The sequence below is a fragment of the Uranotaenia lowii genome, chromosome 3 (assembly GCF_029784155.1).
Source record: "Uranotaenia lowii strain MFRU-FL chromosome 3, ASM2978415v1, whole genome shotgun sequence".
NCBI classification, from domain to species: Eukaryota; Metazoa; Arthropoda; class Insecta; order Diptera; family Culicidae; genus Uranotaenia; species Uranotaenia lowii.
In genome coordinates, this window is record NC_073693.1 from 267,647,905 (window position 1) to 267,671,480 (window position 23,576).

The following is a 23,576-nucleotide window of genomic DNA, read 5'->3' on the forward strand; positions in this document are numbered from 1 at the left end:
TTCCGGTATAAAAAGGGATGACAGTTTGTTTCATTCAATTATTCCCATTCAACTGTCTGAACAGCAATGGCTCGTACCAAGCAAACCGCTCGTAAGTCCACCGGAGGAAAGGCTCCTCGCAAACAGCTGGCCACTAAGGCTGCTCGTAAGAGTGCTCCAGCCACCGGGGGAGTCAAGAAGCCTCATCGTTATCGGCCAGGAACCGTTGCTCTGCGTGAGATCCGTCGTTACCAAAAATCCACCGAGCTGCTGATCCGCAAGTTGCCCTTCCAGCGTCTGGTTCGTGAAATCGCTCAGGATTTCAAGACCGATCTGCGTTTCCAGAGCTCGGCCGTCATGGCTCTGCAGGAAGCTAGCGAGGCCTATCTGGTTGGACTGTTCGAGGATACCAATCTGTGTGCCATCCATGCCAAGCGTGTCACCATCATGCCAAAGGACATTCAGCTGGCTCGTCGTATCCGAGGAGAGCGTGCTTAAACGATTTCGTTGTACCTGTTTTGCATCTACTTACATCAAACGGTCCTTTTCAGGACCACTGAAACTATTTCAAAGAGAATATCATGAATCATTCCATTCAAGAATGCAGCGCATACCTTACAGGTAAGTATAAAATGCTTAGTTTCTCTGTTAAAAAATTTGATCCGGAATCGGTTTAAAGGCTAGTCTACACGAGGCGACAGTTCGTCTCGAGACGGTTTTTGCGTCCCCCGTTTTATTCGGAAGACACTGAGCCTGTCTCAGGTTTCCGACAACAACAGACAACAAAGATGGTCTCATACCAAAAATCACAGTTCTAGTTGCCTAATGTATCTAAAAGCTTTGCATTTGCTCCCCAAATTTAAACATTCACCCTTATTCAGAATTTGCTAATTCAAACACCAAACCAAACTATATGATTTTTCAAACAGAGTTAATAAGTTTTAGTCTCTTTTTTTGGTATGCACGCCATTAAACCGTTGGCCATCCTGGTAAAAGAAAGCGTCGAAATTTAAAAAAGCAAAATGGCGGAACACGTGTCGTTGCAGTTGGATGCTTGACAGTTGTTTATCATTGATGTATAAATAACCAGAAACCCAAAACACTTCTAAAGGGAACAGTTGGGTTATTTCCGCTACATAAGTAAATGAACCATATTTTGTTTACTGCATTTTGTAATTTGAATAGTTCTTGAACCTCTCGAGAACCATTTTATTAATACCAACTTTTTCCACATTCTTCCACTTGTTCACATTCAAATTATATTATTACAGTATATTAAGTGTTCAGATCAATTATGATCAGTTTTCAACTTTTTGATTCAGTAAATTCTGAACACTGTTTGTTTGACTTAAATTATTTGATATATAGAAGAATATTCTGTAGAGCAAGAAAATATAATTTTTCAAGATTAAAAACTGCCTTCATACTGCTTCTAACAGACTGGTATTTATAATATAATTTAGTGGACTTTCTAGAAACGGTGAGCAGTCTTTATCTTTATCTGGTGTCTCTCAAAGAAATAAAATCGATGTCCGCTGTAGGTTTTGAACTTTCAACTAACCCGAAGCCAGAAACGGATACGAATGAACGAAAATTTCCATAATCAAACATAGCCTAATCCAAGCAGACAAAAGAACTTGCCGAAATGTTATCTTGAACTGCCATGACGTTGGAAAACATTGGAAGCATCGCAAAACTCTTTGAGACTTGATTGGTCGTCCTGAAAAGGACGGTTTGATTGTAAGTAGAGATGATTCCAGTTTAAGCCTTCTTTTCGGTCTTCTTGGGCAGCAGAACGGCTTGGATGTTGGGCAAAACACCTCCCTGAGCGATGGTGACGCCCGAGAGCAGTTTGTTCAACTCCTCGTCATTGCGGATGGCCAGCTGAAGATGACGCGGGATGATACGGGTCTTCTTGTTGTCACGAGCGGCGTTTCCTGCCAATTCCAGCACTTCAGCTGCCAGATATTCCATGACAGCGGCCAGATAGACGGGAGCTCCAGCACCGACACGTTCTGCGTAGTTGCCCTTGCGGAGCAGACGATGGATACGACCAACTGGGAACTGAAGTCCGGCACGAGATGATCGGGACTTTGCCTTTCCCTTGACTTTTCCTCCTTTGCCGCGGCCAGACATTTTGTTGAGATGAATTTGAAGTAGCTTCACACAAACGAAACGACGAATGTAGAATGTTGAAATCGGAAAGAGGGTCGATGCTTATATACTATTGGCAACCCTGAGCGCGTGCAGGTATACGCATGAGTCACAAAGCAAACGAGGGAAAAGTCTACCCTCGAAGCAGCGTAGAATGAAACAGATAAATGTGAGAAACATAGGGGAAACAGACAGAATTGACGATTGAAAAGACCGTTTTGAATGAGTTTTACCTGCTTAAAAGCAGCTGCAATCCAAGCCGAAATCATCAGTTTCAATTCGAATCTAACCCAAACAACTCGACAATGGCACCGAAAACCAGCGGAAAGGCCGCCAAGAAGTCCGGCAAGGCCCAAAAGAACATCGCCAAGGGAGACAAGAAGAAGAGGAAGGTCCGAAGGAAGGAATCCTATGCTATCTACATCTTCAAAGTGTTGAAGCAAGTCCACCCTGATACCGGAATCTCGTCCAAGGCCATGAGCATCATGAACAGCTTCGTCAACGATATCTTCGAACGTATCGCTGCTGAATCCTCTCGACTGGCTCACTACAACAAGCGATCGACCATCACATCCCGCGAAATCCAAACTGCCGTTCGTCTGCTGCTTCCGGGAGAGTTGGCCAAGCACGCCGTCTCCGAAGGAACCAAGGCCGTCACCAAGTACACTAGCTCCAAGTAAATTGGTTTGATTCCAATTGATACCCAAACGGCCCTTTTCAGGGCCACAACGTATTTTGCGTAAGAGTTTTGTCAAATTAGCTTTTCAATTTGTTATTAAATTTATAATATTCTCTCAAAATATACTTCATTTACATATTGCCATATTTCAACAGATTGCATCATCTTCAATGATTATAGTTGCTGAGGCATATGCTTGTTAGTAGTTACTATCCTTGATCGAGCTCAAAATTTACAAGAGTAATCTTCTTCTCTAGAAAACTATCAGGCATATATTTTATACCAAAAGGTAAACGCACAATGTTAGGATTGTCTTTCTTTGAAAAGAAAAAAACAGGGAATATCTCGCCCTTTAAGCATCGATGATTTTTTTTTGCGTGAATGTCATAAGAGGCCAAGATAGATTCCTCATTAAATCAAGCGTTTAACCTTTGGGTTAAAAGTTCACCAGAAAGTTTTCAAGAAATATCGTAAGCATAACAATTATAGCAGCTATCAATTGTTTAAGATGAAATATTCATTATGAAATAACACCATAAGTTGTTTCTTCGTTTTAAGATATAAACGGAAAAAGAAATGTTAAATTCAAACAATGCTTAAAAGTAACTGTTTTGAGGCAATCCATTTTTCCTACTTTACTCAGGCTAATGATACCAAATTTATACAACATGGCATTATAACAAAACTTGCTTGATCTTTTTCTTAAAAACCTGTTTGAACTTAACGTTGATTAAACTGAACATATACTAAAATTGGAACGATACAGAGAAGTTTTGCCTAACTCCTCATTTTTCATGTGTCAAACGATAAGGAAAACTCAAGTTAATCTCCTCCAAAACACAATTGGTGGCCCTGAAAAGGACCGTTTTGATATCATGAATTTGATTTGGCATAATTTAACCTCCGAAACCGTACAGAATGCGTCCCTGGCGTTTCAAGGCATAGACGACGTCCATGGCAGTGACGGTCTTCCGCTTGGCGTGTTCAGTATAGGTAACAGCGTCACGGATCACGTTTTCCAGGAACACCTTCAGAACACCACGAGTTTCCTCGTAGATCAAACCGGAGATACGCTTGACTCCTCCACGACGAGCCAGACGACGAATAGCGGGCTTAGTGATTCCCTGGATGTTATCACGCAACACCTTGCGATGACGCTTGGCGCCACCCTTTCCTAGACCTTTTCCTCCCTTGCCTCGGCCAGTCATTGTTGAAGATTTGAGTTAGGTTGTTAACGAACGGTTAGAACGAAACTGATGCCTGCCTGTCGTTAACGGTCTCCTTATATACCATCTTTCAAAATAAGACGCCATTTTGAATGTCGGTAGAAAGTGGAGGGGGAATTCATTCATTTTTCCGGTATGAAAAGGGATGCCAGTTTGTTTCATCTAATTATTTTCATTCAACCGTCTGAACAGCAATGGCTCGTACCAAGCAAACCGCTCGTAAGTCCACCGGAGGAAAAGCTCCTCGCAAACAGCTGGCCACTAAGGCTGCCCGTAAGAGTGCTCCAGCCACCGGAGGAGTCAAGAAGCCTCATCGTTATCGGCCAGGAACCGTTGCTCTGCGTGAGATCCGTCGTTACCAGAAATCCACCGAGCTGCTGATCCGCAAGTTGCCCTTCCAGCGTCTGGTTCGTGAAATCGCACAGGATTTCAAGACCGATCTGCGTTTCCAGAGCTCGGCCGTCATGGCACTGCAGGAAGCTAGCGAGGCATATCTGGTTGGACTGTTCGAGGACACCAATCTGTGTGCCATCCATGCCAAGCGTGTCACTATCATGCCAAAGGACATCCAGCTGGCTCGTCGTATCCGAGGAGAACGTGCTTAAGTGAATTCGCTATACCTGTTTTGCATTTACCCATACAAACGGTCCTTTTCAGGACCACTGAAACTATTTCAAAGAGCCAGTCATGAATTATAATGGGGAGGTATTGCTTTTTATCGAAGTTTTAGCTTTGGAAACCATTATGTTGCGGATGGCATCATTCTTTGAATACTATCAGGCGATAAATTCAAGCCAAAAGGCAGATGATAAGATTCAAATTGTACACAAATTCACAAAGACTCTAAATTTCTCGAATTTTGTCTAGTGGATTCTGAGAGAGAGGGAATGTCCAATTTCGATGTATTCGGGCGTAAGTTTTTTTAACGATCCTTAATGTGTTATTATTCGCGAATATGTCCATCAGCACTTTTGCGCCATCTGCGAATACAGATGTGCTAGCAGCCAAGATACTATTGCCCGGACTCTTACCCCAGGGGGACAATTTGTTTTCGTGCTCTACTAAGGAAAGAAGGAAATTAGCAATATCGTTGGGAATATCGATCGGTTCTTTGAAAATCAATGCAAATCAATGTAAAAATCTCAACACAATCAATAAAGTATAATGACTTACCAACGAATTGCCAACTACGTCTTTCGGGTGTCTAAACATAGTGTCGGATTGCCTCTTTAGTCGGACAGGGGCTTAATTTCCTAACACATCACTTCCGTCAATTTCCAATCCTGTTTCGAAGGCATTCGATTTTATACTCGTATTGTACTACGGCAAAAATTCAAACCACCATCTTAGGTCAAAAAGCGTAGCTTACACTGAGTAAATCAATAGCTTCAAAAGATTTCACTAAAATTACTAACGATATTGCCATTAAGCTTCGGGAATAAAAACATTCGAACTCAAATTTGAAAAGACGTAGAAGCATAACTCTAAAAAAAAAGCGTTGTGGCCCTGATAAGGGCCGTTTGGAGATCATTCATAGCAGTGCCAATTTACTTGGAGCTGGTGTATTTGGTGACGGCCTTGGTTCCTTCAGAGACGGCGTGCTTGGCCAACTCTCCCGGAAGCAGCAGACGGACGGCAGTCTGGATTTCGCGGGATGTGATGGTCGAGCGCTTGTTGTAGTGAGCCAGTCGAGAGGATTCAGCAGCGATACGTTCGAAGATATCGTTGACGAAGCTGTTCATGATGCTCATGGCCTTGGACGAGATTCCGGTATCAGGGTGGACTTGCTTCAACACTTTGAAGATGTAGATAGCATAGGATTCCTTCCTGCGGACCTTCCTCTTCTTCTTGTCTCCCTTGGCGATGTTCTTCTGGGCCTTGCCGGACTTCTTGGCGGCCTTTCCGCTGGTTTTCGGTGCCATTGTCGAGTTGTTTGGGTAAGATTCGAAACGAAACTGATGAATTCGACTTGGGTTGCAGCTACTTTTAAGCAGGCAAAACTCATTCAAAACGGTCTTTCCAATCGTCAATTCTGTTTGTTTCCCCTATATTTCCCACATTTATCTGATTCATTCTACGCTGCTTCGAGGGTAGACTTTTCCCTCGTTTGCTTTGTGACTCTTGCGTATACCTGCACGCGCTCAGGTTTGCCAAGAGTATATAAGCATCGACCCTCTTTCCGATTTCAACATTCTACATTCGTCGTTTCGTTTGTGTAAAGCTACTTCAAACTCATCTCAATAAAATGTCTGGCCGCGGCAAAGGAGGAAAAGTCAAGGGAAAGGCAAAGTCCCGATCATCTCGTGCCGGACTTCAGTTCCCAGTTGGTCGTATCCATCGTCTGCTCCGCAAGGGCAACTACGCAGAACGTGTCGGAGCTGGAGCTCCCGTCTATCTGGCCGCTGTCATGGAATATCTGGCAGCTGAAGTGCTGGAATTGGCAGGAAACGCCGCTCGTGACAACAAGAAGACCCGTATCATCCCGCGTCATCTTCAGCTGGCCATCCGCAATGACGAGGAGTTGAACAAACTGCTCTCGGGCGTCACCATCGCTCAGGGAGGTGTTTTGCCCAACATTCAAGCCGTTCTGCTGCCCAAGAAGACCGAAAAGAAGGCTTAAACTGCAATTGTCTCTACCTACACCCAAACCGTCCTTTTCAGGGCGACAAATTATGTTTTTAGAGAGTTTTACTCATGAAGCTTTATGTCAATCAGTTTCGACCAGGTTTTGTGCACATTGCAAAACATTGCATTAGAATAACATTTCATTTTCTTTAGCATTTTGCTACAATCTATCGTACTTTCAGTTCCTAAACATCCCAATACCTGTAATCAGCTCGTCTTTTTCCGTGTAAGCTTGCTAGTTTTGTAATCAATCGAATAGGAAATCTGTGTTTTAGATACTGAGTGTTTTAATTGTTTTCCCTTAATGCCATTTTTAAGAGTTCGGTTTGTGAAGAATTCATTGTAAGGGACACAGTACGTTAATAATTATAGAAGCATTGAATCGCATGGTAGGTGAATTTAAAATGACTTAAGCTCGATAGGAGTTAAAATTGGAAATTAAAAGGCATGTTTGAAGGAAAGCTGCAATGTTCCCTGATCCAGGGTTGCTAGCGATTTTCCGCTTTGAAATTCCAAAGTTTTTCCCGGTTTTTCCCCGGTTTTTTTCGGTTATAAATGATGATTTTCCCATTTAATATACTGTTTTTTTTAAATAAAAAAAACATCGTGAATTAAAATAATTATTGTAAAGGGCCTCAAATTTCTAACAATTGTATCCCACAACTTGTTTAACGGTTAGAAATCATGACAAATATTTTGGCGTCTTCTAACACGTAGTCTTTTCGTATCAAATTTTTTTATGATTTTTTAAAACGAATCTAAAGAAATTGGCCTCTATTCGTTGTTTTGCTCCACAATTTCAATAGTTTTGCTAAAAAAATGAGGTCAATTGATCTTGAAACTGTAATGTAGGACTTTTGAGCCACTGCGAAATTTTCTAGGATTTTTATAGAGTTCTAGAAAAAAAAAGTAGAGTTTGTATAGAAAAATGTAAAGAAATACATCGAAACATAACATCAAATCAGCTTGTCAACTTGAATGGGGATTTGTCTTACAAAACTTAAAATCATTTCGGCACGAGCTTGTTTTCGATACAATTTTTATATAAAACATATAAACGAGAAAAAATGGACTCTCACTTATCCAGGTTCGACTGTAGTAAGTTTTGTCGATAATAGTTTCATTATTAAATTTACAACATTGGAATTATGCTTGTACTTGCGGAGACCGAAAAAAATAGATATCTCATATTGCACCGAAATTGTTAAAAAAGCGATTCAAACTTTGTTTACTAATGAACGAAAATAAGCGTTTAAGATAAATCTATATCAAGACTGCCAAAAACTATTCTTAAATTTTGAAATAATTTTGAAAATATTTTTGAAATTCCGTGAAACAATCTCAAACATGACAATTTTCCCGGTGAGGTGCCGAAATTCCCGGTTTTTTCCCGGTTTCCCGATGACGAGATGAAATTCCAAAGTTTTTCCCGGTATTCCCGGTTTTCCCGGTTCGCTAGCCACCCTGCTGATCTAAAGCAGCGTCATATACGTAGTAAGCTGAAACCGGAATCCTGTGATTTGAAATATTAGCTTAAAATGAATGAAATGCTAATGCGAATTTATCGACGAGGTATAACAAGTTATAGAAGAGTTAAAGATTGGGAGAAAATTTTAGAGGTGTTGAAAAGAGCGAAGAGCATTTGAAATAGAAACTAGACTATATATCTACTAAATTTTTGTCCCACACCAATAAACTGTATCGAAGAAGTAGTAACCGATTCGTTTGAATCAAATCTCATGAGAGTCTAAATGAATTATGACGGGTATCTAGTTCAACAAAGGCTGAATGTTATTTGGAGCTACTCCAAACTCACTTTTAAAACAAATAATTTTTCTCCATTTTGTAAGTGAAAAGGTGGAAACTTCCTCTTTTTAAACCATTCAGTGGCCCTGAAAAGGGCCGTTTGGGTAAGAATAAGCCAAAATCATTCATTGGTTAGAAATTAAGCACGCTCTCCTCGGATACGACGAGCCAGCTGGATGTCCTTTGGCATGATGGTGACACGCTTGGCATGGATGGCACACAGATTGGTGTCCTCGAACAGTCCAACCAGATAGGCCTCGCTAGCTTCCTGCAGAGCCATGACGGCCGAGCTCTGGAAACGCAGATCGGTCTTGAAATCCTGAGCGATTTCACGAACCAGACGCTGGAAGGGCAACTTGCGGATCAGCAGCTCGGTGGATTTCTGATAACGACGGATCTCACGCAGAGCAACGGTTCCTGGCCGATAACGATGAGGCTTCTTGACTCCTCCGGTGGCTGGAGCACTCTTACGAGCAGCCTTAGTGGCCAGCTGTTTGCGAGGAGCCTTTCCTCCGGTGGACTTACGAGCGGTTTGCTTGGTACGAGCCATTGCTGTTCAGACGGTTGAATGAGAATAATTGAATGAAACAAACTGGCATCCCTTTTTATACCGAAAAAATGAATTAATTTCCCTCTCTACTTTCTACCGACATTCAAAATGGCGTCTACCCTGGAAATATGGTATATAAGGAGACGGTTAACGACAGGCAGGCATCAGTTTCGTTTCGATCGTTCGAAAGCAACTTAACACAAATCTTCAACAATGACTGGCCGAGGCAAGGGAGGAAAAGGTCTAGGAAAGGGTGGCGCCAAGCGTCATCGCAAGGTTTTGCGTGATAACATCCAGGGAATCACCAAGCCTGCTATCCGTCGTCTGGCTCGTCGTGGAGGAGTCAAGCGTATCTCCGGTTTGATCTACGAGGAAACTCGTGGTGTTCTGAAGGTGTTCCTGGAAAACGTGATCCGTGACGCTGTTACCTATACTGAACACGCCAAGCGGAAGACCGTCACTGCCATGGACGTCGTCTATGCCTTGAAACGCCAGGGACGCACTCTGTACGGTTTCGGAGGTTAAATTATACCTGCCTCAAACTCAAAACAACCCAACGGCCCTTTTCAGGGCTACAAATCTTTCGGCGAAAGAGGTTTTGGACGATCCATACACCATCAGAGCCTGTACTTCAGATTGGTGTGATCGAGGTTTGATTTTGCAAGCAAAGTATGGGGGCCAATGTACCATATTCATATAAGTTGATTTGAAGCAGTTTAGAAACGATTTGTAAGATTCACTGTCAGAATTTTTGCAAAAGCTATAGCTATTGACAAAGCAATCTAACAAGCAAATACTCTCACTGTTTTGTATACAGACTCAGCCAGCGTGTTAACGGCCTTGGCATCCGGAATCAAACATCCAATCACTCAAAACATACTACACAGCAAAATCCTGAAGAACGTTACGATAGTCTGGATTCCAAGTTTCATGGGTATTTCCGGAAATGAAGAGGCGGATCGACTTGCGAACTTGGGCAGAAATGAAGAGATACACATAACAAAAAAACCTAAAGCGGACGCGCTAGAATGGTTGAGAAAGGAATTGATGCTGCAGCATGATCAAAACTGGCGCAAGCAGTAGAATATAAAACTGAAAGAAATATAACTGACAACGGAAAAATGACGCTTAAGGAATGGCCACACTTGGATAACTCACGAACATCTGATCGAGGAAACAGAATCACCAAAGTGTGAATTTCAAGTACTTCACGTGATCAGACCATTCTTATAAAACTCCATTCAAAGTTATGGGATAGTTATCATAAGGTTTTAAAAATTCAGCTCTTTTTTATGGGGAAATAAAATAAGTTGAGTTAGAAGCGTTAGGAGAAATTTTCCAAGTAATTCAAAAAGTTTATTAAATTTTGTTGTAAACTGTAAACCACTCGTAAATTTTGAACTTTGGCTGAAGCAAAGTGTCATCAGCAAATAATCTTCTACCATTTCCTTCTGGTACATCAGGAAGATCAGAAGTAAAAATACTAAAAAAAATTGGCTCAAGTATACTGCCCTGAGGGACACCAGCTCTAATGGGTGTCCTTTCAGAGCATGAATAGCTCACATGCAAAGTTCGGCTCGTCAAGTAATTTCGAATAGTTTTGGTGAGATGTACAGAAAAATCTAAACGAGCTAGTTTAGCTACTAAACCTTTGTGCCGAACAATGTCAAAGGCCTTTCAATATCTATAAAAGCAACACCAGTTGAATAACTTTCCAATTTGCTAGCGTTAACCATCATATAGCTACACTCAAAAGTCGATGTGTAGTAGAATGTTCATGACGTAAACCAAATTGTTCATCAGGGAAATCGCGAGGGTCATTTGATTCAAGTAACAGAATGGAAATGACTATTTTAAAATTACATTCTTCTTACATGTAGTAATTGAAACTGTCCATAAAGCAAAAGCATTGCACAAAGCGCTCTAGCTCTGATCTTTCCATCAATCAATACTTTCTATTCTGTTTAACAATTCTACTTTGAATTATAATAAATAATGAAATAATGAATTATAATAAAAACACATTTCTTCACATGGTAAAATTCTAAGACACTTAAAAGCATCAATCAACTCTTAGAGAATGTATTTGTCGCCCTGAAAAGGACGGTTTGGTTGTAAAAAGAGGTGATTCCAGTTTAAGCCTTCTTTTCGGTCTTCTTGGGCAGCAGAACGGCTTGGATGTTGGGCAAAACACCTCCCTGAGCGATGGTGACGCCCGAGAGCAGTTTGTTCAACTCCTCGTCATTGCGGATGGCCAGCTGAAGATGACGCGGGATGATACGGGTCTTCTTGTTGTCACGAGCGGCGTTTCCTGCCAATTCCAGCACTTCAGCTGCCAGATATTCCATGACAGCGGCCAGATAGACGGGAGCTCCAGCTCCGACACGTTCTGCGTAGTTGCCCTTGCGGAGCAGACGATGGATACGACCAACTGGGAACTGAAGTCCGGCACGAGATGATCGGGACTTTGCCTTTCCCTTGACTTTTCCTCCTTTGCCGCGGCCAGACATTTTGATGAGTTGAGTTTAGAGTAGCTTTACACAAACGAAACGACGAATGTAGAATGTTGAAAACGGAAAGAGGGTCGGTGCTTATATACTCTGAGCAACCTTGAGCGCATGCAGGTATTCGCATGAGTCATAAAGCAAACGAGGGAAAAGCCTACCCTCGAAGCAGCGTATAATAAAGCAGATAAATGTGGGAAACATAGGGGAAACAGACAGAATCGACGAGTGGAATAACCGTTTTGCAGAAGTTTTGCCTGCTTAAAAGCAGCTGCAGCCCCAGCCGAATTCATCAGTTTCGTTTCGAATCTAACCCAAACAACTCGACAATGGCACCGAAAACCAGCGGAAAGGCCGCCAAGAAGTCCGGCAAGGCCCAGAAGAACATCGCCAAGGGAGACAAGAAGAAGAGGAAGGTCCGCAGGAAGGAATCCTATGCTATCTACATCTTCAAAGTGTTGAAGCAAGTCCACCCTGATACCGGAATCTCTTCCAAGGCCATGAGCATCATGAACAGCTTCGTCAACGATATCTTCGAACGTATCGCTGCTGAATCCTCTCGGCTGGCTCACTACAACAAGCGCTCGACCATCACATCCCGCGAAATCCAGACTGCCGTCCGTCTGCTGCTTCCGGGAGAGTTGGCCAAGCACGCCGTCTCTGAAGGAACCAAGGCCGTCACCAAGTACACCAGCTCTAAGTAAATTTGCACTGACGTGTAAAGCTATGTTTTTAAACGGCCCTTTTCAGGGCCACAAAACTTTTTGAATAGAGGGTCGTGCTACTTTTACTTTTCAAATAACGATTTAGTTGAATGTAGATTTTTCATAAGTATTTGTTGCAGGAAAAGCAGTAAACATCAAACGAGAATCGATTGAAATTTCTAATCTATACAGCTTGTTAACGAAGGAAGCAAAACAGAGGACTCAGTTTAAAACCAACGAATTCAAAAGTCGACAACGAATGTTCATATAGCTGATTAAAGCTTCGAATTTTTCTTAGCAATGTACCTTTTGGGTTGAATAACTCGCCGAAATGTTTCCAAATGACGATGGTTATTGCATAAGAGTTTTCATCTCATGACTCTTGATGTGAATAAATGTTACTTACGAAAGACCTTTTATTACTGGACTTTCAAATTCGTTTTCCTTAGTTTGAATGACGGAAAACATTGACAGTATTCAAACCATTTGAATTGAGTGAACTTGGTTTGTAACAGACGCTTATCAAAATTTGACGCCATCTTGGACAAAATGGTGGCTTCCGTTTACAACAATGGCACATGACCGAATGCGGCATGAGAACCTTTCATATTGGAAATTGAATGAAAGGTTCGACTGGAAATTTAACATTGTAATTTGACGTTATCTTAAAGCCCGAAATTGTTATATTTTTATTTTTATTGAACACAAAACATATGTCCAATAATCTCATATAGTTGGCGATGCCGTGACGCCATTTGTAGATGTCGTTTTTTGAATCGTTGTATTTAAATTTTTTATATGTTATCAAACCGAGGCTATCTGTTTCACTATAATTAAGTTGTTCCTATTTTTTTCAGAAATTTCAATCAAATCTTGATGGATGTTTACTGCATTTATTATGTTGAGTTTTAAGTGAAAACTTCAGCTGTTCCCTGTTTTCCTTCTTAGTGTACTATTTCTTTTATATAGGGTTTGACTAAATTAAACTAAAAAAATTATTCACGAGAGATTATCATGCAATAATCATCGTCATTTGGAAACATTTCGGCGAGTTATTCAACCCAAAAGGTACATTTCTAAGAAAACTCAGAAGTTTAAATCGGCTATATGAACATTCGTTGTCGACTTTTGAATTCGTTGGTTTTAAACTGATGCGTCTATCCTGCTTCCCTCATTGTGAAGCTGTATAGTTTAGAAATTTCAATCGAATCTAGCTTGATGTTTACTTCACTTCCTGCAACAAATACTTATAAAAAATCTACAATAAACTAAATCGTTATTTAAAAAGTAAAAGTAGCACAACTCTCAATACAAAATGTTTTGTGGCCCTGAAAAGGGCCGTTTTTAATCATAGCTTTACACAGCTGTGTCAGTTTACTTGGAGCTGGTGTACTTGGTGACAGCCTTGGTTCCTTCAGAGACGGCGTGCTTGGCCAACTCTCCCGGAAGCAGCAAACGGACGGCAGTCTGGATTTCGCGGGATGTGATGGTCGAGCGCTTGTTGTAGTGAGCCAACCGAGAGGATTCAGCAGCGATACGTTCGAAGATATCGTTGACGAAGCTGTTCATGATGCTCATGGCCTTGGACGAGATTCCGGTATCAGGGTGGACTTGCTTCAACACTTTGAAGATGTAGATAGCATAGGATTCCTTCCTGCGGACCTTCCTCTTCTTCTTGTCTCCCTTGGCGATGTTCTTCTGGGCCTTGCCGGACTTCTTGGCGGCCTTTCCGCTGGTTTTCGGTGCCATTGTCGAGTTGTTTGGGTAAGATTCGAAACGAAACTGATGAATCCGGCTTGGATTGCAGCTGCTTTTAAGCAGGCAAAACTCATGCGAAACGGTCTTTCCAATCGTCGAGTCCGCCTGTTTACCCTACGTTTTCCACATTTATCTGTTTCATTTCGAGTTGCTTCGAGGGTAGGCTTTTCCCTCGTTTGCTTTATGACTCATGCGTATACCTGCATGCGTTCAGGGTTGCCAAAAGTATATAAGCACCGACCCTCTTTCCGTTTTCAACATTCTACATTCGTCGTTTCGTTTGTGTAAAGCTACTCTAAACTCATCTCAACAAAATGTCTGGCCGCGGCAAAGGAGGAAAAGTCAAGGGAAAGGCAAAGTCCCGATCATCTCGTGCCGGACTTCAGTTCCCAGTTGGTCGTATCCATCGTCTGCTCCGCAAGGGCAACTACGCAGAACGTGTCGGAGCTGGAGCTCCCGTCTATCTGGCCGCTGTCATGGAATATCTGGCAGCTGAAGTGCTGGAATTGGCAGGAAACGCCGCTCGTGACAACAAGAAGACCCGTATCATCCCGCGTCATCTTCAGCTGGCCATCCGCAATGACGAGGAGTTGAACAAACTGCTCTCGGGCGTCACCATCGCTCAGGGAGGTGTTTTGCCCAACATTCAAGCCGTTCTGCTGCCCAAGAAGACCGAAAAGAAGGCTTAAACTGCAATTGTCTCTACCTACACCCAAACCGTCCTTTTCAGGACGACAAATGTGTTTTCTAAGAGTTTATTGATGCTTTTTATTGTATTTAGATATATGTAATGTTCCATTGATTTATGGCATTTTGATGAAGTATTAATTTAAATAAAAAGAATATCCAATGAAAGTTATGAAAGTTATATTTGGATAGGTTCAAACAGCGAGCATTTTTTTCCACTGTAAGTAGTAGTTGGGCTATTGTTTTGAGTAATGTTCATCCTTTAGAGATGCTCTTTTGTAGGGCAATGTCCGGTCAAAAGACCTGTGTAAGTACTTAACTCGTGCTTATTTAAGTTCAACATGTTTTTTGTGAGTCGTACGTTTGGTTCAATGAATCTTTTTCCCTGAGCTGCTCCCTCTGCTGTTCTCCAATTGAAAACATTAATGATGCTTTCCCAGTTCTTGAGCTCCATTTTCAACAGGACTTGAAATCCTTCCCTAGCTAGCTGATCTGCTTCTTCGTTCCTTGATACCCAGAAAAATACTCTGTTCCTTATGGCCAGGTTTCTTAGTGCGACAATACACTTCCATACTAGCTTGGAGTAACATTTCCTGTAAGATCCTCATCTAAGAGAAATTTGTATTATGAGAGTCTCAAGTCTCTACGTTCTGCCACTAACTTAATTAATTGATGTAGTGGCTGAATATTCAGTAGTTTATTAGAGCCTCGTTTAATGTGATTAGCAAGGCATCAGTTAAAGATAGCGCCGTTATTTGTTGAAGCTTCGCTAATTTCTTCCGTGCTTGTACACGTTTAGTCCTCCATACTAAGAGGCATATAAAAATTTGGGTCTTATTATAGCTGTATATAACTAATGGATTTAATTTGGACAAAATAACACCAAATTTTCCTTGCAAGGCATAGGACAACCGGTTTCATTATGTAATGAAGTTGAACATATACTAAAATTGGAACGATACAGAGAAGATTCGCAAAACTCCTTGAAAAACGATTGGTGGCCCTGAAAAGGACCGTTTTGATAGCATTGATTCCATGATTTAACCTCCGAAACCGTACAGAGTGCGTCCCTGGCGTTTCAAGGCATAGACGACGTCCATGGCAGTGACGGTCTTCCGCTTGGCGTGTTCAGTATAGGTAACAGCGTCACGGATCACGTTTTCCAGGAACACTTTCAGAACACCACGAGTTTCCTCGTAGATCAAACCGGAGATACGCTTGACTCCTCCACGACGAGCCAGACGACGGATAGCGGGCTTGGTGATTCCCTGGATGTTATCACGCAAAACCTTGCGATGACGCTTGGCGCCACCCTTTCCTAGACCTTTTCCTCCCTTGCCTCGGCCAGTCATTGTTGAAGATTTGAGTTAGGTTGCTTTCGAACGATCGAATCGAAACTGATGCCTGCCTGTCGTTTACGGTCTCCTTTTATACCGTGCGTTGAAAGTAGACGCCATTTTGGATTTCAGTTTTGTCGGTAGAAAGTGGAGGGGGAAATTTATTCATTTTTCCGGTATAAAAAGGGATGCCAGTTTGTTTCATTCAATTATTCCCATTCAACCGTTTGAACAACAATGGCTCGTACCAAGCAAACCGCTCGTAAATCCACCGGAGGCAAAGCTCCTCGCAAACAGCTGGCCACTAAGGCTGCTCGTAAGAGTGCTCCAGCCACCGGAGGAGTCAAGAAGCCTCATCGTTATCGGCCAGGAACCGTTGCTCTGCGTGAGATCCGTCGTTACCAGAAATCCACCGAGCTGCTGATCCGCAAGTTGCCCTTCCAGCGTCTGGTTCGTGAAATCGCTCAGGATTTCAAGACCGATCTGCGTTTCCAGAGCTCGGCCGTCATGGCTTTGCAGGAAGCTAGCGAAGCCTATCTGGTTGGTCTGTTCGAGGACACCAATCTGTGTGCCATCCACGCCAAGCGTGTCACGATCATGCCAAAGGACATTCAACTGGCTCGTCGTATCCGAGGAGAACGTGCTTAAATGAATTCGCTGTACCTGGTTTGCCTTTACCCATACAAACGGTCCTTTTCAGGACCACTGACTCTGTTTCAAAGAGGTAGTCACAGAACGCTTGAATGGGATTGTATTTACGTTTTAAATCAATTATCAATACAAAACCAGGTTCCAGGTCACTGCGGCATAGACGGAAATGAAAGAGCAGATCTGCTAGCTAGGAGAGGATCTAAAAAGCCAATGACTGGGCCGAAACCTTTCTGTGGAGTATCAACTTGTGCACTTAACAGTGAACAAAAACTTGGGGAAATCGAAAAATAAAATTTCAACGGCATTGGTGCTAGGCAATCCAGAGGATTCAAAAAGCCCGACCCAATGAAAATTCGTGACCTTTTGAAAAGTGATCTGAAAACAGTTACAGAACATGGCATTTTCCGTGCAGTAGTGGTACTTTTAAAAAATTGGCAAGCTCAGTAATGGACGAGACGTGCCGGTTCTCTAAAATTGAAGTAGAAACTACAGAGCACTTGATGTGCGACTGTGGATATTTATGACTCATCGACTAAAAGTTCTTGGTAAGCGAACCCTAACGCCCGATGATGTTTGGAAGATGAAGGCCAGTAAGGTGGTGGGATTCATAAGAAATACCATCACAAACTGGAATTAATGACATCTCAATTAATTATGACCATACGACGTGATGAGACAAATATTAAATTGGGCTATTCTACAAAAGATCAAATAAATTGGACGCAGTAGATTTGCTCATACAAAAAATATTATAGGAACTATATCTTATTGTGATATTCATACAACTTTTCATGCAACACGTACATCAAAATCAACACCTCAAAGCAGACTACAGTAAGTTGGACACAACAGTTGAAAAAAAAAGTTAGAGTATCCAAAAAGAAAAGCGATTATACATGTTAATTATGCTTGAAGCATTCATATCTTACAGGGTGGCCACAACTTCTTCATTTTTAAATTCTCGGTTTTTCCCGTTTTCCTCGGTCATAAATTTATGGTTTGTTCAAAGCTTTGACTGTCTTATTTCGTCAAAATATGCCCAAATTTTAAACAATATTATTTTATGGATAGTATCACATTTTCTAAAATTTTCTAAGAAATCGTGCTACACAAAATAGCTATGTGTACAAAAAAACTGGGGTTAACGATACTATAATGGAAGTATAATACAATTTTTTAGGATGTTTTTAAATCATGCTCTCCAAAAATAGGAAAATGGTATATAAAACAGAACATTCAACCAATCAGTCATCATTATGGCCGTGGTAAGAAAACAGAGAATGTTCAAATGTAATATTCTATCATTTTAAATATTTAACTGGACTTTTACCAAGAGTGTTAAAACTGTCGTTTACCAAAATCAATACATTAAAAAAAATCAAATTCATTTTTTAAATATGTTGTTGAAGGGGTTTTTTTAAACCATTAAACAAACATTGTATTTGCATCATTTGGAGTTTTTTTCTGCATAATTTGGAAATCACGATCTAAATTTTGAATTTTGATTTAAAAAGTAAAACAAAATATGGGCCACACAGAACAATTCACAGTTCTATGACTTATTTAACAGCATATCAAAGTTTAGGATACCAAAAAATTAAGATATTTCAAGATTTGTGATGCAAAAAATGTGGATATCAAATTAGTGAAAAAGATATAGTTATTTGTTCAACATAATTTTGAATTTTCCTCAACATGAGGTTCTCAGAAAGACAAATTATATAGGATTCTGAAGAATCAAGCTGGACTGAAAACAAATGTTAAGCATTTCGGCAAAAACTTAGTTGAACAGTGGGCGAACAAGGTGTCAAATTCAAAGAAACTCAAAAGTTTACAAGAAAAAGAACTACTATCACCACTTAAATGTAGAATTAACTTATTTAAAAAAAAATACTAATCTAGGGTCTCAAAATTAAAAAACAGCTTTAATTATTTTTTTGTCATTTCTTTGACATTTTAGAATGATTAAACCTATAGATGAATTTCATATGACTTTGTATAAACATTCCTGTATTTTTTGTAGACTCACAAGTTTACTAAAGACACGAATACAAAATTTTTAAATTCTTTAGGAATATGGCCTTCAGAAAAATTATTCTATTTTGAAAATAGAAACGGCTGTCTTTTTTTTTCATTTATTTAAATTTTAAACTATGCATGAAATTTATGTAGATCTGTTTGTTTACAAACAGTTGTTCTATAACCTTATTCGAATAAGGTATGATCGAATATTAAACTTTTCACGATAATAATTTTCAAATTTATTCTTGTGAGTTTGTTAGTTATTTTTAAATTATATTTTAGTTTGTTCTGTTGTTTGATTTATTGTTTATACTTTTGAAAGTCCATTTTAAACACAATTCCTCAGGTGAACGAAAAATTTTAAAAACAAAATGGCTAATATGAAAACAGTTGATTACTTTTAAAAAAAGAATAATTTTGACAATTGCTTGGTTTGAGTCGCAGCATGAAATTATAGGTATTTGTTTACTTATTCATTGTTTTACTTCTACACTCGTTTGTAAATTTGTGATGATTTGTAATGTATGAAAATGATTTTAATTATTTTTATTATAATAAATTTAAATAAAATTCCTACATTTAAATTACTACGAAAAATTGATTATTAAAAGTTTAGCGTAACATTGTATTTATTTCTTCGAAAATTGGATTAAAACACGAACATTTGAACATCACATATCTAAATATTTTTATTATTGGAAGCTTATGGAAAAAATTTCGGTTCTTCATATTTTAGTAATTAAATGAGCTAGACCAGTTCTCTATATTTTCATTAGGGAAGAATGCCACCTAGTGGTAAATTCCTGGCAAAAAAAAAATCTCTATATTTTCAACACTTATATTTCTTTCTTGATGATGTCTGCTTTAAGACATGAAAACAAAGTCAGATAGATTCACTTTAAAAAAAAATCAATAAGTCTTCCAACAATTATTTTTAAAATATTTTTCAATAAATTTACCCTATATTTTAGAAGTGGATATCTTTATCTACAACTTTTCTAAAAAAAAACTGTAGAAAAAATTTCTAAAAGTTTACGATTTATGAATTAAATAAAAATATATAATTTTCAAAACATCAGAAATTTTCTGATTTTTGGTACTTGCAGAAGAAGCAAAAAGGAACTCTTTGATGGGATTGGAAAAAAAACTTCTGACGAGGTTTATTAGTTTTCACATGTACCTACTTCAAAACTAGCGATGAGTGAGATTGTTTCTCATTTAAGTGTTACACTGTGTAATGGAACAAATCCTGTTATTTTTTAACATTTACAAATATAAGGATTTTTTCTAAAATACTTTACTCAAAACACGAATATTTATTGTGAGGGAGATACAATGCATTGATGAATAATTGTATCATTTTTTATCATTTATTCATTCAAGAATCACCCTCATTTTAAAGTTTTTGAAAATTCTTTACAGTGTTGCAAAAAATCCGTAAAGCAATTTCGAGTATATTTTCGCTGGAAATATTTTAATTTACTTCAAATTTTTGCCACGGATCTAGTAAGTAAGATTTTAGTTCATTCGTAATTTTCTAAATTTTCGTTTATTTTAAAGAAAGCTTTAAAAATTGTCATTTGACATTTTAAGTTTAAATTAAAACCACTTATTTGAATAAAAAAAATGAATTTCAATAGCTCAGTTTAAAAATTAGTGAATCAGTTTCACAAAGAAATCGTTTGATGACAGAAAGTTTCCTTTTTAATGTTTTGAAGCTACAAAAAAACACAGTGCCGTACTTAAAAATGATTTTAGATTTATTTTTAATTGTTTCATTGTCCTGTGTTAAGCTCTTGAACTCAACACTATCACCGGAATGAAAATAAAAAAATTTAACATTTCTATGTTTGCAACAAAAAGTTCTGAATTTATGCGGTACATGAACAAGGTTTGAGTGACTTTTTTTAATTTCAATTAAATTTTTAGAATCTCTAAGTTCCGGTAAAAATTGTGAGTTTTTTTTAATTTAGAGTTAATTGAAGAAAAATCTGAATAGTTTTGAATTTCAAAACTTATGATATTCTACCAAAAAAAAGTTATGATCTGTTGAATTCTGACTCGGAAAACTAGATTACAATTCCGAATTCCGGTTTGCATCCTGATCCATTTGGATTCCTGATCCTGATCTTTTTTTTTTTTTTTTTTAATTAGAATTTATTTTTCTCTTTTGAAGGCTCAGCTGCCTGATGGCCTAAGGAGCCGAGTGTCTTTTGTGGAGGGAAAAAGCCCATTTGAGTGTGGCTCAAGTCAAACAGTTCGGAAACTGGATAGAACCCTTCTCAAATGGGCGCAAAAACCTCGCATAACGTTATAAATCTTGGTGGTTATCTTTACATTTCATTTTGAAGTATGAATGTTGGTACGTTCATTAGAGATCTTCGTAGTTCTGACCAAAGGGCTCGTCTGACCTCTGCCTGGAGGATCCTTGGGCTGGTGTTCTATGGTGGTTGAAGTCATCTTCATAGCTGCGCACCTTGGTGATAGAGTTGAATAACCTAGTACGAGCGTTAGCTCATAGCAAGGGAAGAGAAGTATATGGAGAAAGTAAGTATAAGGAATAGGGATCAGGTACAAAGATAGTTTTTAATAAAGATGTTTCTACTTCGATACTATAATTGAATATTACTAGTTTTAATAAATTCATATAAGATTTTTAAATAGTATAGATCTTGCTTTGCCAATATGTCTCGAATGAGTGTCTGTGTTCGTCCGCTTTGTCGAAGTGAGGATATCAGTTTCGGTCTTGTGTCGTTATGTTGTGGACATGACCACACTATGTGATCAATATCGTCGTATCCCGTTTTACACCCGCATAGATTTGTGTCTGACATGTTTATCCTATAGTGGTGAGCGTTCGATTTGTAGTGATTTGCCATTAGACGGGATATCACCCGAATGAAGTCTCGTGTCAAGTCCAGTCCTTTGAACCACGGTTTAGTGTTAACCTTAGGTAAAATTGTATAGAGTAGTCTTCCTTTGTCGCTATTGTTCCATTGATTCTGCCATTCTGAAAGGGTCAGTTGTTTAGCTAGTTGAAAATACTCGTGATACGCAATGGGTCTGTCGATTACTTCCCCTTCGATAGCACCCTTTTTGGCCAGCCCATCAGCCTTTTCATTCCCAGGAATGCTACAATGTGATGGTACCCACACAAAAGAAATCCCGTACGCTCTTGACCCTAGTAAAGTTAGCTGTTTTCGAATTTCTTTGAGGAAATACGTGTGTTGACCTTTGTGTCTGAAGCATTTCACAGCTTCCATTGAGCTAAGACTATCAGTAAAAATGTAATAGGTGTTTGTTGGGAGTCTTTCGATGAGTTGAAGAGCTTGATTAATTGCCGCCAATTCTGCCACAAATACTGTTGAAGGGTTGTTCAGTTTGAAGAATTCCGTGTATGAACCATGTACGATACCAAATCCTGTACCTCCATGGATGCTGGATCCATCAGTGTATATCTGCTGGTGGGTGTCTATCTGGCCGTATTTATTGGCGAACAAAGCTGGTATCACTTTAGATCTCATAACACATGGGATGTTGCGTATTTCTTCTTTCATTGTAAGGTCGAACGTAACGTGATCGCATCTCATGTCGATGTTGACAAGTTGAGAAGAGAGATCAACAGGTTTTACGTCCTGCTCTTTGAAAAGAAGGTAGGTTCGCAGATACTTCGACCGAGGGTTCAACTGGAGCATTTGTTCAAAATTATTTATTATATGCGGATTCTTGATTTCTGAGCGGATGAGGAATCTTAATGAAAGTTCTAAAAATCTACATTTTAAAGGAAGCACTCCAGCTAGAATTTCGAGACTCTTTGTGTGTGTAGAATGCATGCTACCCATCGCTATTCGGAGGCATCGATACTGAATTCTTTCTAGTTTGATAAGGTGAGTGTCAGCGGATTCCTTGAAGCAAAAACTGCCGTATTCCAATACTGATAATATAGTGGTTCTGAACAAGCATATTAAGGATTCTGGGTGTGCTCCCCACCATGAACCAGTGATTGTTCTAAGGAAGTTAATCCTGGGTTGGCACTTTTGCTTCAAATATTCAATCTGACGTTTCCATTTACATTTTGAATCAAAGAAAACCCCCAAGTATTTGTGACAAAGAACTTGTGAGACCCTTTTCCCCATGAGTGTCAAATCCAACGATGATGGATTGTGTTTTCTAGAAAACACTAGAAGCCTCGTTTTTTCCGGTGAGAATTCAGTGCCTAATTGGTTCGCCCAAGTGGTTAAGCTGTCTAATGTATTCTGCAGTGGAATTTGTAGGTTGTTGGATCCAGTGATTGAAACCACGGCATCGTCTGCCAGCTGCAATAACCTACATGAACCTTTGAGACAATCGTCGATGTCGCTTACGTAGATGTTGTATAGGATGGGGCTCAGACATGATCCTTGAGGGATGCCCATAAAGCTGACCCGTTGTATCGTAGTCGAGCCATAGTTGAAGTGCATATGCTTTTCCCACAGTAGATTGGAGAGGAAGTTGTTGAGCATGGGTGAAAAACCTTTCTGATGCAGCTTGTTAGAAAGCACAACCAGAGAAACATTGTCAAAGGCACCTTTGATGTCCAAAAAGACTGAGGCCATCTCTTGTTTACTTTCGAATGCAATTTGAGCCTGAGATGATAGTAGTCCAAGACAATCCATTGTTCCTCTACCCCTGCGGAAACCGAATTGAGTGGTTGAAAGTAGTTGTCTGCTCTCTGCCCATCCATCCAAACGATTTAGTATCATTTTTTCGAAGAGCTTCCTCAAGCAGGAAAGCATAGCTATTGGTCTAAAAGAGTTAGGATCCACAGCTGGTTTCCCGTGTTTCTGAACTGCGATTACTCGTACCTGACGCCATTCCTGAGGAACATAATTAAGCATTAGAAGTTTGTTGAATA

At 39.7% G+C, this 23,576-nt stretch overlaps 8 protein-coding genes across 9 annotated transcripts in view; 5 read left to right on the top strand and 3 right to left on the bottom strand.

Moving 5' to 3' along the window:
* LOC129754924 (diacylglycerol kinase eta-like) overlaps positions 1-23,576 on the bottom strand; it is a 453,200-nt gene that overhangs the window by 400,021 nt on the left and 29,603 nt on the right. Inside the window, exon 2 of one of the 2 annotated variants that reach the window (XM_055751192.1) lies at positions 21,020-23,538. The exons of the other annotated variant lie outside the window; for it this stretch is intronic. The gene's annotated coding sequence lies outside the window, so the exon portion shown is untranslated. The remainder of the gene's footprint in view (positions 1-21,019; positions 23,539-23,576) is intronic. 2 annotated transcript variants of the gene reach the window in all.
* On the top strand, positions 67-477 carry LOC129753390 (histone H3). The gene has a single exon (XM_055749208.1). It carries the CDS (start codon positions 67-69, stop codon positions 475-477), a length of 411 nt encoding a protein of 136 aa, XP_055605183.1.
* Positions 1,741-2,118, bottom strand: LOC129754944 (histone H2A). The gene has a single exon (XM_055751210.1). It carries the CDS (start codon positions 2,113-2,115, stop codon positions 1,741-1,743), a length of 375 nt encoding a protein of 124 aa, XP_055607185.1. The 5' UTR covers positions 2,116-2,118.
* LOC129753391 (histone H2B) lies at positions 2,439-2,813 on the top strand. Its single transcript, XM_055749209.1, has one exon. It carries the CDS (start codon positions 2,439-2,441, stop codon positions 2,811-2,813), a length of 375 nt encoding a protein of 124 aa, XP_055605184.1.
* Positions 3,709-16,024, bottom strand: LOC129754930 (uncharacterized). Its single transcript, XM_055751197.1, has 5 exons — positions 15,739-16,024; positions 11,212-11,256; positions 10,543-10,545; positions 8,677-9,021; positions 3,709-4,022 (listed from the first exon to the last, which is right to left on the bottom strand). The coding sequence occupies exons 1-5, from the start codon at positions 16,022-16,024 to the stop codon at positions 3,709-3,711; spliced, it is 993 nt and encodes a 330-aa protein (XP_055607172.1).
* LOC129754940 (histone H3) lies at positions 4,227-4,643 on the top strand. The gene has a single exon (XM_055751207.1). The coding sequence runs from the start codon at positions 4,233-4,235 to the stop codon at positions 4,641-4,643; it is 411 nt and encodes a 136-aa protein (XP_055607182.1). The 5' UTR covers positions 4,227-4,232.
* LOC129754946 (histone H4) lies at positions 9,206-9,544 on the top strand. Its single transcript, XM_055751212.1, has one exon. It carries the CDS (start codon positions 9,233-9,235, stop codon positions 9,542-9,544), a length of 312 nt encoding a protein of 103 aa, XP_055607187.1. The 5' UTR covers positions 9,206-9,232.
* LOC129753392 (histone H3) lies at positions 16,247-16,657 on the top strand. Its single transcript, XM_055749210.1, has one exon. The coding sequence runs from the start codon at positions 16,247-16,249 to the stop codon at positions 16,655-16,657; it is 411 nt and encodes a 136-aa protein (XP_055605185.1).